This window comes from Piliocolobus tephrosceles, chromosome 12 (genome assembly GCF_002776525.5).
Source record: "Piliocolobus tephrosceles isolate RC106 chromosome 12, ASM277652v3, whole genome shotgun sequence".
Classification (NCBI taxonomy): Eukaryota; Metazoa; Chordata; class Mammalia; order Primates; family Cercopithecidae; genus Piliocolobus; species Piliocolobus tephrosceles.
Window position 1 is genome coordinate 99,477,960 of NC_045445.1, and position 17,855 is coordinate 99,495,814.

Here is a 17,855-nt window from a genome sequence, read left to right on the forward strand (position 1 = left end):
GTCTTACCCGCTACCAGGAGAGTTACCTGCAGCTCGGCGAGGGTGATCTGCACCTTCCCGGTTCACCGGCTGCATTTTCGCACGCACGGGAAAAGCTGGTGGTGAAGAAGAACCCGGAAGTGCACCATCTTGCCTCCGTTAGTCCAAACATTAACTACAAGCACTACATTTTAACTCCAGGGTGTGTAGCCATGGGTACATGTAAGCCAGTGTCAGTGTGTTAAGTATCCTACCACTGAGCCATCTCTCCAGTCCCACTAGAGACTTAACTCTGAGAGTCATCAAAAAGGACTGCATAAGCAAATACTTCCTGAAGTGGACAGCCCTCTCCCAAGACCTTCTAGTTAAGATCCAGAATCAGGGCAACAGACCCTCATTTTATTATATGACTCCTCTTTTTCCCTTTATTGTTTTTATTTTGTGGTAGCTCAAGAACTAGATTATTAAAATCTAGTTTAGATTTTAATAGATTATTAAAATGGTCACCCTACTCTTTTTTTTTTTTTCATTTTTTTAACACTTTCATTTTCCAGAAACTCTGTGAATTCTCCTTTCTCAAACAACTGCAACAACAGCCAATCTTTTCAGCTGCTGGATTTCTCATCCAGCCCCAGATGTTCTAGTAAGACTCTTATACCCATGCCTATAGGACTAAATGGTACCAGATCTCACCCTAAGACTGACCATGTCATTCTCTTGTATCTTCAATACAGAAATATTAACCTTGAGACATCTATATGCCTTAACTTGACACTAGGTCATTAACAATTAACTATTGTTTCTGCTATTTCCAAGAACTTGCAACAAGAATATGATAGGCATGAGACTAATGGTGCAAACTATAGTCCAATTATTTTACCACAAATCTAAACAGAAACTATATAAATGATTTATTTAACTCTAGGATGTTTTCATCAACAAACGGATCTATTAAATTCAGACAATAAGTGGTACCTACCATAAACAACACATATATGCCTTCTCAATGTGCACTTCTGGGACTTTCTTTGGATGTAATAAAATGGATTTTCTATGCTCACTGCATTAAAATACGCTGTACACTTTTGGTATATTCATTCAGCCTTTCCAAGCATTCAAAACAGAACCTCCCAGTGATCTTATTTTATTAATATTTTGACATGTTACCTTACCAGGAGGTATCCATGATACTGTATTTTACTGATTTGTGCAGGGATTTATACTCTGAACAGGAGTTCCTGAAATAGATCATGTTATCCACAATTTATGTCAGACTTTGGCTCAAATAGCAAATGAAATAGCTCAAGCATTAGAAGCAGAACATGTAAGCGTAAATCTATCAGATAGGATTTTTATTTGCTCACCAGCCAAGCTGGAATCTTAGAATTTTTATTTGCTCACAAGCCAAAGTGAAGTCGGGGCAATGGGTAACACATTTTATTATGTCTGGATAAATACTTCAGGAGAAATGGGGCAATAAATCAATGAATGAATGAAAAAGCCACTTGCTTATCTAATATTGGCCAAACTAATCTTTTGGCAAGTTTGACAAAGCCCAAATTACTCTCCTGGTTGGGCTTTGGGAAACTAAAACATTGGACATGAAGTGAGTTTCGATATTTATTATCATTATTGCCCTTAGGCTTTTTGCCCTCCTCCACCGTCTAACTCCAACTGCCTAAATGTGGCTGCACAGCCAGGATCTCAAAACAACAGTTAACCCACGATCAGAGTCAAAAGGAACCTGAAACCTTCATAGTCAGCCCAGCTTGGTTGCTGAGTGACTGAGGCAGTAGTTGAGAAATTCTGGAAGGGAGCTGGTGCCCAACTGACATAGCTGAGATGGAGGTGTTAACTAAAGACAGTGACAGCCGAAACACAGAGACAGCCTGTCACACATTGCCCAGAGCTAAACTTCCAAGGCCTTATGCCGAATTTGTTTTATTTGAGGACCCAGTCTGCTGTCCAAGGGCAGAACAGCCCACCTGGCCTCTTGCTGGTCACCAGTTCGCCCAGCAAGAGGAAAGCAGGGTTCACCATTTTCAAATATGCCTGTGGTTTTCCTCCTTACCTCTCTCTTCTTCCTTGTAGATAAATCCTTTGTTAGATGAAATCAATCTGTTGTTAGTATTTTGCATTCAAGTAAGTTAGCATGATAATAACTAACAATATGCCTTTGAGTTATTCTTTGATACATGCCACCTAACCTCAATGAGCCTCAGTTTACTCATCTTGTGAAATGGGAATGCACGGTACACATCTAGAGAGAATTAAGTGAAATCAGGAAAGTGACAGTGCCTAGCACTGGATCTGGCACATATGCAGAAAAGTTGCCTGCCCAGATGGAGTTAATGAGGAAGGTGTTCAATCAAGCAGTCAACAAGCATTACAGGTAGGTAAGTGCCTAAGTGGAATGCTTAGTGAAATCCTAATCAATCAATTAACCATCATGTGTGTTTTCAGTTCCTCGCTCTGGGGAAGATATGAAAGGACAGACAAGATCCCTTCCTTTAAGGAAACAGAAGATGAGTCAGAGAGATAAAATACACACATGGCGCAATATGTCAAGAACATGGTTATGGTGGGACTTCACAATTTGAAAAAACTGCAGAAGGACAAAGGAGAGTGAGGACGCTTAATGTAAGAGTGCATGAAGGTAAGGAGGAGCAGAGTCAGGCCCACCAGGTAATCAGAACCCTCCATCTCAGCTCCCTTCTGGTGCCCCAACAGAGTTCTTCAGCACATGTTATAGGCAATACCCTAGAGCAAGCTTGTTCAGCCTATGGCCTTCATGCCGCATGCGGCCCAGGACGGCTTTGAATTCGGCCCAACACAAATTCGTAAACTGTTTTAAAACATTATGAGATTTTTTTTCAATTTTTTTCTAGCTCATCAGCTGCCGTTAGTGTTACTGTATTTTAGGTGTGGCCCAAAACAATTCTTCTTCTTCCATTGTGGCCCAGGGAAACCAAAAGATTGGACACTCTCACCCCTGCCCTAGACTGAAAATTATCTGTTCCTCAGTTTCCTCATCTATAAAATAGAAATAACAATACCTACTTCCAAGAGTTTTGTGCTTTAAATGTGATAATGGGTGAAAAGCACTTAGCACAGAGCCAATACAAAGCAGGCAATATATAATAGTTATTATTTCAGTTTTTGTCTTTCTAGTCTCTATTCTCTCACATCCTCTCTTCCAACCATGTTAGAAAATACCACTTTGCTCCCAGTTTCACAGATTCCTTGCTCTTTCTGGCTTCTACCTTTGTTTATGCTGAATGTACTACAGCTCGTTCCCTCCACCTTTACCCTCCAAACCCACACAGAACACATCAACCTGCCACTGCCGTTTCCAGTTTTCAAGGCCTAGATTAAATCTGCAAAGACTTCCCAGATTAATTTGCTCACCACTCTATTGCAAGGTTTTTACCTTTTATAGCACTCTTCACAGACAGCATTGCATTATAACTGCTTTTGTAGGCAAAAGCCTCTAATTGGCTTCTGAGGCAAGCATACTGCTTTATTAACCTTTGCTTTCCCTACGGCCAGTCTAAACAAGGTACATAGTAGGCTAGTTAGAACCAAAAGCCAGAAATTCTTCATTTGGGTTCTCCAGGATAAAGGACAATTAGCAACCCCTGCTTCTAGATCCCACCAGGATTCTGCATTGTATGCATGGGTAGGCTATAGGAGGAACTGATCCAGGAATCAGAACCAACAATCTGAAAATATGTGTGAATTGTGCATCCTTACAGCATTTTGAACAACAAACACTTTTGGCGCTGAAACCCCTAATGATGATAATTCATGGTTACTGGATTGTATGTGTGCTGGTGTGTGTCCATGCATGCCCACATGTGTACAAGTCCAAATGCCAAATCTCTGTATTGTGTGGCTTCCTGCATGTTTTTCAGGGTTGCAAAACCCACTAAGCAGAGCATATTCAGCTTTAGCCTTGGCTTATATGAGAGCTTTTGCTGTGTTGAAATCTAAGGCAAGTATTTTTTAACAAAAGTAAAGTGTGCCCTTTGGGTGAATTGAATTCGATCTCACAGTGAAAGATTGCATTTGTCAGTTTTGATGTACTGTTACTTTAAATATCACATCTTCTTTTACATGTTTATTAGCTTCATTAAAGATATTCTGTCTTTTTCATGACATATCTATCTTTTCCACATCCTTAAAGGCAGAGAAAGACTCAGGAGCCTTCAGAGCTCCCCGTAGAGTCCCCCTTCCTCTCTGCTCAGTCCCACCAGCTACTGCCCTGCCATTGGCTGCATCTTCTAAAAGATCAAAAAACAAATCAGCAACCCTTCACCAGCTTTTGCTGTGGAGTTTACAAAAGCATATATTAAATCTAACTTTGGTTATGGTGTTCAAGCAGCAGTGGTGGTGAATGACTTATCCTGCTGACAAATGCACTCCATTAGACTTTACCCTTACCTTGGGCCCTGGGAAAGATAAACGGAATAATCCAAAAGATGCCCATGCAGTTGCAGGAACCTGGAGCCATCTGGTCAGGACAGAAATAAGTCAGGAATGAAACTTGAATGAATCTCCAGGGGACTCTGGGACTGAATTAACATTAATCACATTCAAGAGCAGAGGAAACTGGCAGCAGAGACCACTGAAATGACTTTAATTAACACACAGGGAGCAAAGGGCTTTTAAAATGAAATGCCTTGTATTGGAGCTAAAGCCCAGACAATAATGCGAAAGTTCCCCAGCTTGATAAAGGTACATCACAGCATGTATTGATTGGCAGATAAGCTCTGGCCTGGTACAGAAACACAACACAACAAAACAGAAATGTCATTTAATTGTCACTTAAACCACAGAGCTCAACTGATCAGAACCATCCAGCTGCCTTTTGTTAAGAAAGCAGTACACCTCTCAGAATTCTGTGTGAGCTTGCATTTTTATATATGCATAGAGTTCCAGATATAGCAAATCACAATTATGCAATATTTGAAACATACAGTCATGCGTCTTATAAGGACATTTCAGTCAATAATGCACCATATATATGACAGCAGTCCCATAAGATGATAATAGAGCTAAAAATTCCTATAACCTAATGACATCATTATGGAAATTCCTATCGCCCAGTGATGTCATAGCCATAATGACATCATAGTATAACTCATTACCTTGTCTATGTTTGGATATGTTTAGATACACAAATACTTAGAATTGTGGGACAAATGCCTACAGTATTGGGTACAGTAACATACTGTACAGGTTTGTAGCCTAGGAGCAATAGGCTATACCATATAGCCTATAGGTGTGTAGTAGGCTAGACCATCTAGGTTTGTATAAGTACACTCCATGATGTTCACACAATGATGAAGTCACCTAACAATGCATTTCTCAGACCATATCTGTATTAGTCCATTCTCACACTGCTATAAAGAACTACCTAAAACTGGGTAATTTATCAAGAAAAGCAGTTTGGCTGGGCGTGGTGGCTCACACCTGTAATCCCAGCACTTTGGGAGGCTGAGGTGGGTGGACACAAGGTCAGGAATTTGAGACAACCTGACCAACATGGTGAAATCCTGTATCTACAAAAAATACAAAAATTAGCTGGGCATGGTGGCATGTGCCTGTAAACCCAGCTACTCAGGAGGCTGAGGCAGGAGAATTGCTTGAACCTGGGAGGCGGAGGTTGCAGTGAACCGAGACTGGGCCACTGCACTCCAGCCTGGGCGACAGAGCAAGACTCTGCCTCAAAAAAAAAAAAAAAAAAAAAGGTTTAATTGACTCACAGTTCTGCAGGCTATACAGGAGGCGTGACTGGGAGGCCTCAGGAAACTTACAATCATGGCAGAAGGTGAAGGGGAAGCAAGCACCTCCTTCACGTGGTGGCAGGAGAGCGAGAGAGCAAAGCGGGAAGAGGAACACACTTTTAAACCATCAGATCTTGTGAGAACTCACTCACTGTTACAAGAACAGCAAGGGGGAAATCCGCTCCCATGATTCAATCACCTCCCACCAGGCCCCTCCTCCAACACATGGGGATTACAATTCCACATGAAATTTGGGGGAGGACACAGAGCCAAACTATATCAATATCCCTGTTGTTAAGTGATGCATGACTACAGTTATACTAAAAAATTGTTTACTGTATATCTGAAATTCTAATTTAACTGGGTCTCCTATCCTTTATTTGGCATCCTTACTGTGGAAATAAATGAAGACCACCCAAATGAGAACAAACAGAGGCTATTTATTCAGAGGTTGCTACAGAAAGAAAGTCAGCCACCATCATTTGTGGTTGGCAGAGATTCAAAGGCAGGCAGGGGAGTGGGAAAGAGCTTCAGGTGTCCCTGGTTGGAGGTTATTGGTGGGCTAACTAGGAGCTGGACATATTATATGATTGGTCTGGGGAGCCGATTTGGCTTTCTCCAGTCAGATGTAAGTTGGAAGCTGGGGCCAAAAAATAGGGCAGTTGTTGATGAAGATCTGACTGTTCTGGGCCAGCTGCTGCAGAGATTGTGGTCTGAATTTCCAAGATAGCTGTTGCAGAGGTGGTAGTTTAACCTGCTATAAAGGTTGCAGCACAGGTGATAGTTGGGCAAAGGACCTGAATAGACATTTCTCCAAAGAAGATATACAAATGGTCAGCAAGCACAGGAAAAGATGCTTGACATTGTTTGTTATTGGGTAAATGCAAATCAAAATCACAATGTGATACTACTTCAAACCCACTAGGATGGCTATAATAAAAAAGATGGAAAATAACGAGTGTTGCTGAAGAGGAAGAGAAAGAAGAACCTTCACACATTGCTTGTGGGAATGTAAAACGGGGAAGCTACTGTAGGAAATAGTTTGGCACTTTAAGTTAAACATAGAATTACTCTATGATCCAGCAATTCCACTCCTAGCTGTATACCCAAGAGAAATGAAAACATACGTCTATAGAAAAACCTGCACACAAATATACACAGCAACATTATATACAGTGACCAAAAAAGTAGAAAGACCCTAAAAGTCCATCACCTGATGAATTGGTAAACAAAATGTGGTACATCAATATAATAGAATATTATTCAGCAATAATAAACAATGAAATACTAATACATGGTACAATGTGGTTGAACCTTGAAAACATTATACAAAGTGAAAGAAGCCAGACACAAAAGGCTACATATTGTATAATTCCATTTACGTGAAATGTCCAGAATAGGAAAATCCATAAAGACAGAAAATGGAGTTGCTTTTAGGGGTGATGAGACTGTTCTGGAATTAGTACTAATGGTTGCACAACTTTTGTGAATATACTAAAAATTACTGAATGGTATACTTTAAAAAAATACTGATTTTCCTTAGGGGTACATTTTCTAGTCACCACTTTTAATAAGTAAGGTATGTCTTCTAACTTTTGCAGCCCTCCTAAATGTACACTCCCAGGCAGCTGTACAAAATGGACCTCCTTTTGGTCTCTTGTTATGTCTTATGTTCTACAGACATAGCTTCAGTGTCTTCTATCTCAGTCCGTTAGTTATGACTGGCAAATGCTGATAGAGACCCACATAGAGGACTTCAAAGGTTATCCAGGCCGCTTTATAAAATAGACTAGTTCAGGTGATATAGTAAGGACTACAAAACACACTAAGGGTTTAGGAAGGTTTTAAAAATAGTTATAGTTTTTTTCTCCCTTTCCTTCTGCATTTATTCTCTCTATAGACTTAGAAAAGATGATTGTCATGGCCTCTGATTAGTTTTAATCATCTGGGGAAACCCTGAAAGGCCTTAAATTGCAGCTCTAATGTCCCTTTAGCTGTCTCTGCTTCAACATCTACAACTATTTTGCTTATATTTGATTTACCTCAAGCAGGGTCTTCCAAATATGTCTGATCAACCCATCTCCAACAAGCTGGTTGACTTTAAGATGGTAAAAGCTTTATATCTTACCTTTCTCACTGCTCTGAACACTTTGTCAAATGCCTATTGGTATTATATGTTCTAAACTAGCCATCCTCAACACCAGATATAAATTTAAATAACCTGAGAAATACTTTTTAAATGCTCATAAATAAATGACTAAGCCCCAGACCCAGCTTAATTGTCCTGGAGTGGAGCCTGATAATCAATATCTTTGTGTGTTTGCTTTGTTTTGTTTTGTTTTGTTTTGTTTTGTTTTTCTGGAGACAGAGTCTCACTCTGTCACCAAGGCTACAGTGCAATGGCACAATCTCGGCTCACTGCAACCTCTGCCTCCCAGGTTCAAGCAATTCTCCTGCCTCAGCCTCCTGAGTAGCTGGGACTACAGGCACTTGCCATCATGTCCAGCTAATTTTTATTTTTATTTTTGTTTGTTTGTTTGTTTTTGAGATGGAGTCTTGCTCTGTTGCCCAGGCTGGAGTGCACTGGTGTGATCTTGGCTCACTGCAAGCTCCGCCTCCTGCGTTCATACCATTCTCCTGCCTCATCCTCCCAAGTAGCTGGGACTACAGGTGCCCGCCACCATGTCTGGCCAATTTTTCGTATTTTTAGTAGAGATGGGATTTCACCGTGTTAGCCAGGATTGTCTCAATCTCCTGACCTTGTGATCTGCCCACCGCAGCTTCCCAAAGTGCTGGGATTACAGGCATGAGCCACCGTGCCCGGCTTAATTTTTGACTTTTTGTAGAGATGGGGTTTCACCATGTTGGCCAGGCTGGCCTTGAACTCCTGACCTCAGGTGATCTGCCTGCCTCGGCCACCCAAAGTGCAGGGATAACAAGTGTGAGCCACTGTGCCCAGCCAAAAATCAGTATTTTTTAAATGTTCTACTAGGCAATTCCAATGGGCAGCTAGGGTTGATGAAAACTGCACCAAAAACACAGCTAATAGAATGATTAAAATTCAGATCACTGACAACAACAAATGCTCAGGAGGATGTGGCGCAACAGGAACTCTCATTCATTGCTGGTGGGAATGTAAAATGGTAAAGCCAATTTGAAAGGCAGTTTGGCAGTATTTCTTACAAAACTAAACAAACTCTTACTATTAAGTCCAGTAGTTGTACTTCTTGGTATTCACCCAAAGGAGTTGAAAACTTGTGTCTGGACATGGATGTTTAAAGCTTTTTTAAAAGAGCATCTTTAAAGGCTTTCCCAGATAATCTTAACATCTCTGGTGTCAGTTGTTTGTCTTTCTTCATTTGAGATTCCAAAACTTCCTTTTTTTTTTTTTTTTTTTTTTTTGAGCTGGAGTCTCACTCTGTCGCCTAGGCTGGAGTGCAGGGGCTCGATCTTGGCTCACTGCAACCTCTGCCTCCCGGGTTCAAGCAATTCTATGCCTCAGCCTCCCAAGTAGCTGGGATTACAGGTGACCACCACTATACTCAGCTAATTTTTGTATTTTTAGTAGACACAGGATTTCACCATCTTGGCCAGGCTGGTCTAGAACTCCTGACCTCGTGATCTACGCACCTCAGCCTCCCAAAATGCTGGGATTACAGGTATGAGCCACTGCGCCTGGCCGAGATGCCTAACTTTCATGGTTCTTCGTATTCTGAGTAATTTTGAATTACATGGTAGACATTTTGAATATCAGGTTTGAGACACTTGAACAATTTCTTTTTGCTTTGTTTTAGACACAGGGTCTCACTCTGTTGCCCAGGCTCGAGTGCAGTGTGTGATCATAGCTCACTGCAGTCTTGAACTCCTGGGCTCAAGGGATCCTCCTGCCTCAGCCTTCACAGTAGCTAGGACTACAGGCATGTGTCATCACGCTCAGCTATTTTTAATTTTTTTTTGTAGAAACAAGGTCTCACTATGTTGCTCAGGTTGGAAACTCCTAGCTTCAAGCCATCTATCTTCTTACTTCAGCACACAAAAGTGCAAACCGCACCCAGCCTACACATTTATAAAATAGCGTCTTTAAAGGCTTTCCCACATAATCCCAACATCTCTATCTTAGCAGTCATGTCGGTTGATTGTCTTTCCCTATTTCAGTGGCCCTATTTTCCTGGTTCTTCATATTCTGAGTAATTTTGAATTATATGCTAGACATTTTTAATATCTGGTTATGAGACTCTTAGTCCTGTATAATGCTATTGGCCGGGCGTGGTGGCTCACGCCTGTAATCCCAGTACTTTGGGAGGCCGAGATGGGCGGATCACGAGGTCATGAGATCGAGACCATCCTGGCTAACAGGGTGAAACCCCATCTCTACTAAAAATACATTTAAAAAGAAATTAGCCAGGCGCGGTGGCGGGTGCCTGTGGTCCCAGCTACACGGGAGGCTGAGGCAGAAGGGTGGTGTGAACCCGGGAGGCGGAGCTTGCAGTGAGTGGAGATCGCGCCACTGCACTCCAGCCTGGGTGACAAAGCGAGACTCCGTCTCAAAAAAAAAAAAAAAAAAAAATGCTATGGGGTATGTTGCTATTTCTGTTTTAGCAGGTGGTCTACCTCGCTTCACAGGCAGCCACCATGGTCCTTGCTCCTATGGTGGGGCCAGAGCAAGAAAGGGCCCTGGACCGGAGGATGGCTCAGTTGAAGGTGGGATGAGTTTTGAGGGGAGCACTATTTGAGGTATTTGAGTACCCGAGGCATATGAAACAGCCGAGGGAGGTCAGATTCCATTATCTTCACAGGAATGAAAATCGGGAGTGTGGGGCATGGTGCTGGGAACTGCAGCCCCCCCGCTTCCCCGCACCACGGTAGCTGTGCATGCTCCTTGGGTGCCGGCCTCAGTGCGCATGTTCACTGGGTGTCTTCCCGTCTGCCACTTCGCCCACGTGGAGAACGGCAGGGAGCTGTGACGGTGTGCAGTCACGTTCCTGCTATCCGGGCACTTTTTCCTCTACTGAGACTCAGCTGGTAGATCCACAGGCCAGTCCTCCTGGGGGCTGAAGTGTGAGTGAGGGTGAGGAGGAGCCAGTGGGCTTAGGGCAGGTTCAGTGGGTCCTTAGTGTGGTGATCTGTGGCTTTTGAGGGAGAAGGGCCTCGAGCTCGTCCTCCTGCTCCTCACAGGCTGCGACACCACTATTGACTTTGTGGTCATGAAGGGGCCAGGACAGGGAGGAAGGGGGGCCGTGAAGGGGAGGCGGTCAGGGGCTCAGGTTAAAATGGGGCGAGTGTTGCGGGTGCTGTTGGAGGGGTCAAAGTCCCGAGGTGATAGGAACCCGTGACACAGGGCACATTCCTGAATCCTGAATAGGGCCCTGGGGCGGGAGGTGGGTGGTGAAGATGGCGGTAAAGAAGGGGCCTGGAACCTGGCAAGGCTGCGGGCTGGTGAGTGCCCCCCAGCGGTGTGGAGTGGGGAGTGCCTGAGTGAGAAGCACCCGAGTGAGAGGCGTGGCGAAGTCTCACCTCTGCCATGGAAGGTCCGGAAACAATGGGAAGGACTGGGAGAGGCTGTGCCGTCCAACCAAACTTGATTTGAGGAGAGTGAATGGCTCTAGTAAGTGGGAGTGTGCCAAAAGCAGCAGTCACGGGAATTGTGATTCACTAGTGTTTTCATGTGGAGTCTGCTTGTGAAACTAAACCTCATCAGAAATGCCCTCTGTCAGGGGGGCGCAGTGGTGCGCGCCTGTAGTCCCAGCTACGCCAAACGAGGCAGGAGGATCGCTTGAGCGGGAGGTCGAGGCTGCAGTGAAGTGTGATCACGCCACTGCATTCCAGCGTGAGCAACAGAGCGAGATCCTGTGTCTAAAAGAAATTTTAAAATAATGTCCTCTGACTTTTCCACACGCCTTAAGATGACTGCACTGCCAGCTTGGGGAGCATAAGTGGCTTTGCAAGCACTCAGAAAACGTACACACTTACACTTAACTCTGGGACTTATTTTGAGAGTATTTTCAAAATTAAAATGACAAGTTAATATTTAGCCATGGAAGTGATCGAATATAGCTGTCCTCTCAAGTGCATGTTCCCAGTCACGGTTTTCTCTTTTCAGTGTGAAATATGGGTTTTCGGAAAGGATTAATCTGTTGGCGTAGACCAAGAATGTTTGTAGAATCTTCTGAGGTAATTGGGCATATGCTGTTGAGCGCTTTAACGTTAATTCGATGTTTTCTATTAGCATAAACTAATTTTTGTGATAGTGTTGTTGCATTAGTATAGATACACTAATAAAGGTAGTTCATGCTGATAAAAAATGATTCTGGCATCTCGTGAAGGAAATATTGATTTAGGGGGATTTTTTTTCTCTTGTGTTCTCCAGCTTTTGGCCATGACTTCCTTCTCATGCTTTGCTTGTTAATGACACATAGATTATACACATCTACTCCAACATAGAGTATAATCGCTTCCAAAGTCCTTGTGGGTAACTTTTCTGGCAGTAACCTTTCTGTGGGTAGAGTAGCCTTATTAACCATATAAAATAAAGTTGGAGAAATGTCTTTAGGTTTAGTTATGATCAGAAACATCTATGCATTTTCTGTGTGTATATGTGTACATATTTTTTGACATGTATTAATAAAACTTTTTGTATTTGCACACTCACACACGTATGCCCTACCACGAGCAGTCCAGTGATGAGCAACCTGAAGAAGTGGAATCACCAACTCAAAGTCAGGATTCTACTGAAGAGGGAGAGTATGAGGAAGCATCTGCAGCTCAAGGTGAAGGGAAAGGGAAGAAGAATGCCTGTTGGGGTGTGTGTGTGTGTGTGTGTGTATGTCTCATGCATTGTCACATACCAGGAACAGGAGGAATGAAAACGATGCAAACGATGCCTAGAAATTGACTGGAAAAGTGAAGAGGGTATAGTTTGCAGCTTACCTTAGGGAAATAAATCCTTCACTATGATAAAATTTCTCCACTTTATGAATGAGAGAACAAAGGCTCGCGGATTGTGTTTTGTCCAAGAACACTTGACTGGTGAATACAAAATTTGTGTTTTGTTCCAAAGTCTGTGTCTTCCTACCATCTATGTTGCTGTAACAATAGTAAATGATTTTGCTGAAAGTGCTTAAAACTCAAATGCCTTACTGTAAGGTAGCTTAATACTGGCCTAGGAATAGACCCAGTTCAGAGGAGCAGGAGCAACTCCAAAACCTGAGTTGCTCATTGCTGGCCACCATTTCCTTTGATATTTTTATGTGGTTAGTTTGATGAAAGCTGGAGAATTCAGGATACTGCCATACAGGTAGCTGGTGTAGTATGATTTTTTAAGTGGCTTTTAGGAAGTGATTAAATCCTTTTATGGTTAGAAAAACCAAAAAAAAAAAAAAAAAAGGAATTATCCGGAGATTAACATGAGATGGAAATAACTTCTCCGAGATAAAATATTCTGAAGCAAAACAATTATGAAACTCAGGTCATGGATTATTCTAAGGATTCGCTGTTAAAGGTTTCTAGAATAAGACTGACAGCAATGCCCATCAATTGCTCTCCACCCATTCCTTTATTCTCAGCGTGAGACAGTATATTTGCTGTAATTCACAAATGATGTTATTTTTGGTGCTTTGTTCTACATGGGGTTCATTTACGGAATATTACATTTAGGACCTTTGAACCTAAATGTAACTTTACTTGAACAAAGTTCAGTTTCTGTTTACCCCAATAGATAATGGGTGTCATGACTGTAAGATTTCCCATAGTCCTCAAAGCCATTCAGCTAATCAATCCTTCAGAAATTGACACTGTAATTGTAACTGAAATCCTATCCATGTGGTAGACTTCAGATTTCTTAGCTGATGCACACTGCCCTTGGTACTCTGTGGCTGAATATAAGCATTAAACATGTCCTGTGGTTTATCGTTAGTTGTCATTTAGTAGAAAGGTCTCAAACTGGGCTTAGTGCTGTGCAATCATAGTCTCAGCTACTTGGGAGGCTGAGGTGAGAGGATCGCTTGAGTCTAGGGTTCAAGACCAGCCTGGGAGACATAGTGAGACCTCATCACAAATAAATTAATTAGTTAATTAATGTTTCGTTATAGAGGAAAACAAACATGTAAAGTTTGTTCTTAGTTGCTGGTAATGTTGCAAACATAACTCCCTACTGAACTATAACACTTAAAATTAGTTACCATGGTAAATTTTATGTTATGTGTATTTTTTACCACAATTAAAAAAAAAAATCTGTCTTCCTAAAGTTCAATGTAGTTGTCATATATTCTTACAAGTTTTTACTTTATATATTTTCAAGACATAACATTTGTAGAAAATTTGCAAGAATAGTATAATTAACTCATATACTTTTCACCTAGATTCACCAGTTGTTAATAGCTTTTGCTCCATTGGTTTCATATCTCTTCCCTCCCTCTCTTACCCTGCTACCCACATACTCACACACACACTTATGGATATTATGTTTACTCTTATTAATGCTCCATTGTTTAGATAAAGTTTCAGGTATTATGGCCCTTTACCCTAAGTACTTGAGAGTGTTCATATATCCTCAGAACAAAGAAAAAATCATTCCTTGGATAATCACTGCACAATGATCAAACTTAGGAAATTTAACAATGAGAACCTGCAGTCATTTAATATACAGAGTATATGCAGATTTTGCCAGTTATCCAGATAATTTTCTTTTTTCTTTCTTTTTTTTTTCAGACAGAGTCTCACTCTGTTGCCCAGGTTGGAGTGCAGTGGCAAGATCTAGGCTCCCTCTAACCTCTGCCTCCCAGGCTCAAAAGATTCTCATGCCTCAGCCTCCTGAGTAGTTGGGACTACAGGCAAGGGCGACTGTGCCTGCCTAATTTTTTTTTTTTTTTTTTTTTTTTTAGCAGAGCCTGGATTTTTGTGTGTGTGTGTGTGTGTTTTTAGCAGAGCCTGGATTTCACCATGTTGGCCAGGCTGGTCTCTAACTCCTGACCTCAGATGATCCACCCACCTCAGTCTCCCAAAGTGCTGGGATTACAGGTGTAAGCCACCACGCCCCGCTGGCTGATACTGACATTTTTCAAGAGGATAGACCAGTTGGTTTGCAGAATGTTTAGCACTTTGGGCTTTTTCGTGTAGTTTCTAAAGACTGCTTTTTCACTCACCATTTATTGGTGGCCACTCATGCCATATAACTTGCTAGGTGCTAGGAGTCTAAATGCTAATGAGAGACAGGATGTCAGCCTTGAGTCATTTAATACTATAAGGACAATCAGAAATACAATAACAGAGAAGTGCAAAGGAGGCCACAAAGTTGTCTGAGGGCAGTCTTCGGAAAGGAAGAGGGTAATATTTGGAAAACGCTGTTTTCCTCTTTTCTGCCAACAGACTCCTGAAATAATGTTCTTGGGATTTTTATCAACACGTTTATTATTACAGTAACTAAAGCTTTTATTTAGTAAGACCAAGAGCATGAATATTACTTTCTTATTCATATTTCATGTGTTGCTGCTTAAAATAATTTTGTTTTATCTTCAAGGGCAGGAGCCTGAAGCTGAGAGCCAGGAACCGGTGCAGCCGAAGACTGGCTATGAGCTTGGAGATGGTCCTGATGCCAAGAAGATGTGCCTGCAAAACCCAGAGCAGGTGAAACTGCCTGCAGAAGGTAGGTAGTCCATTAAGCATGCAAATTGTAGGCTGTCTGTTTCCACAGTATTATAATTTTCTTTTTTTTTTTCTGAGATGAAGTCTCACTCTGTCACCCAGGCTGGAGTACAGTGGCCTGATCTTGGCTCACTGCAACGTCCATCTCCTGGGTTCAAGTGATTCTCCTGCCTCAGCCTCCCGAGCAGCTAGGATTACAGGCATGTGCCACCTCAGGCAGCTAATTTTTGTAATTTTAGTAGAGACGGGGTTTTGTCATGTTGCACAGGCTGATGTCGAACTCCTGACCTCAGGTGATCCACCCAGCTTAGCCTCCCAAAGTCCTGAGATTACAGCCCTGCCACAGCACCTGACAAATAAATGTTTCCTTTTTTTTGTATTTTTAGTAGAGACGGGGTTTGACCACATTGGCCAGGCTGGTCTTGAACTCCTGACTCAAGTGATCTGCCCGCCTTGGCATCCCAAAATGTTGGCATTAAAGGTGTGAGCCACCATGCCCGACCCAGATAATTTCCTTTATAGAATTTCTTTTTCTGATCCAGAGTCCAGTTTAGGATCACGTCTTGCATGTGCTTGTCATGTGTTTTTAGTTTCCTTTAATCTGAAATGTTTACTTAATTTTTCTTTGTCATTCAGGATACTGATATTTTGAAGAGGATAGACAAGTTGGTGTGCAGAATGTTCAGGATTTGGGGATTTTTCATGTATTCTTTAAAGACCTTTTTTCACTCAGCATTTATTGGTGGCTACTCATGCCATGTAGGAGTCTAAGTGCTAGGAGTGTAAGTGCTGTGAGAAACAGGGTTTCAGCCTTGAGTCATTTAATAAGATAAAGACAATCAGAAGTACAATAACAGAGAAGTGCAAAGGAGGCAGCAAAGTTGTCTGAGGGCAGTCTTCGGAAAGGAAGAGGGTAATGTTTGGAAAACCCTGTTTGCCTCTTTTCTGCCAACAGACTCCTGAAATAATATTCTTGGGATTCTTATCAACACATTTATTATTACACTAGTGAAAGCTTTTATTTAATAAAACTGAGAGCATGAATATTATTTCCTTATTCATATTTCATGTTTTACTGCTTAAATTGATATACATATACATATATGCATACATATATATATATATATATATGTTTTTTTTTTTTAAGGGCCGGAGCCTGAAGCAGATAGCCAGGAACAGGTTGACCCAAAGACTGGGTGTGAGCGTGGAGATGGTCCTGATGTCCAGGAGTTGGCCCTGCCAAATCCAGAGGAGGTGAAAACACCTGAAGAAGGTAATCAATCCATTAGGCATGCAAATTGTAGGGTGTCTGTTTCCGCAGTATCATATTATAATTATTATTATCTTTTTGAGACAGTCTCGCTCTGTCAACCAGGCTGGAGTGTAGTGGTGCCATCTTGGCTCACTGGAACTTCTGCCTCCTAGGTTCAAGTGATTCTCCTCCCTCAGCCTCCCAAGTAGCTGAGATTACAGGCGTGCTCCACCGCGTTCAGCTAATTTTTGTATTTTTAGTAGAGACGAGGTTTTGCCATTTTGCACAAGCTGATCTCAAACTCCTGATCTCAGGTATTCCACCTGCCTTAGCCTTCTGAAGTGCCAGGATTACAGGCATGAGCCACCGCGCCTGGCCCAGTATTATGTTTTTAATAACACAGAGGTGACAATACTGCCTCTTTAATAATAGAGTTCTTATATAAAGGTTATTTGAAACGTAGTTCAGGTTCCAACACCCAACTTATAGACTGTCAGATACAGAAACAAGCTGAGTCAAAGCCATATTGAATTATAACTTTTGAGTATAAATCCTTAAACCAATAGCTCATGATATTCAGATGCTTTTGTAAAGATCTACTTTTAACAAATACATAACACATTTGTAACACCCATCACTTGGTGTGAAATATGCTGAAGCACTGATGCGGGTTCTAATACCAGCTCTTACAGGCTTGGTGAGATTCTGAGCAAATCCCTTACCTTCTAAACCTATCTTTGGTTTTATGAAAATAGTGAGTTTAAGTCAGATATTTTGAAATCCTTTTCCATTCTGGTTCTTTCACACTCTGATCCTGTTGCATAGAATGCATGGGATACAGAGACCATCTATTTTGCATGATTTGTTTATCATAAATCATCAAACCCTGGCCTGAATCATCTGAAAACCTCTGAATTGAGATTTCATTGCTACTAAGAAAGTGAGTGGGCACTCTGCTTCATGTTAGTTTTTCTGTGTGGAGACCTGAATGCCTATTCTTAGGTTCTGTCAATTTTTGAATTCTCTGGCTTTTTTTTTTTTTTTGTATGTGTGTGTGACAAATCTCACTCTGTCACCCAGACTAGAGTGCTGTGGTGTGATTCAGCTCACTGCAACCTCGGCCTCCCAGGCTCAAGCGGTCTTCCCAACTCAGCCTCCTGAGCAGCTGGAGCTACAGGCACAAGCTGCCATGCCTG

The 17,855-nt window shown here is 41.9% G+C and overlaps 1 protein-coding gene across 1 annotated transcript in view; it reads left to right on the forward strand.

Annotated features, from left to right (window-relative positions):
- The first annotated feature begins 10,711 nt into the window (after window positions 1–10,711).
- The window catches only part of PAGE1 (PAGE family member 1), an 8,938-nt gene continuing 1,794 nt past the window's right edge, over window positions 10,712–17,855 (forward strand). Inside the window, exons 1-5 of the mRNA XM_023202019.2 lie at window positions 10,712–10,826; window positions 11,869–11,939; window positions 12,439–12,535; window positions 15,283–15,408; window positions 16,555–16,680. Coding sequence (XP_023057787.1) covers window positions 11,877–11,939; window positions 12,439–12,535; window positions 15,283–15,408; window positions 16,555–16,680 — 412 coding nt within the window. The 5' untranslated portion in view covers window positions 10,712–10,826; window positions 11,869–11,876. The remainder of the gene's footprint in view (window positions 10,827–11,868; window positions 11,940–12,438; window positions 12,536–15,282; window positions 15,409–16,554; window positions 16,681–17,855) is intronic.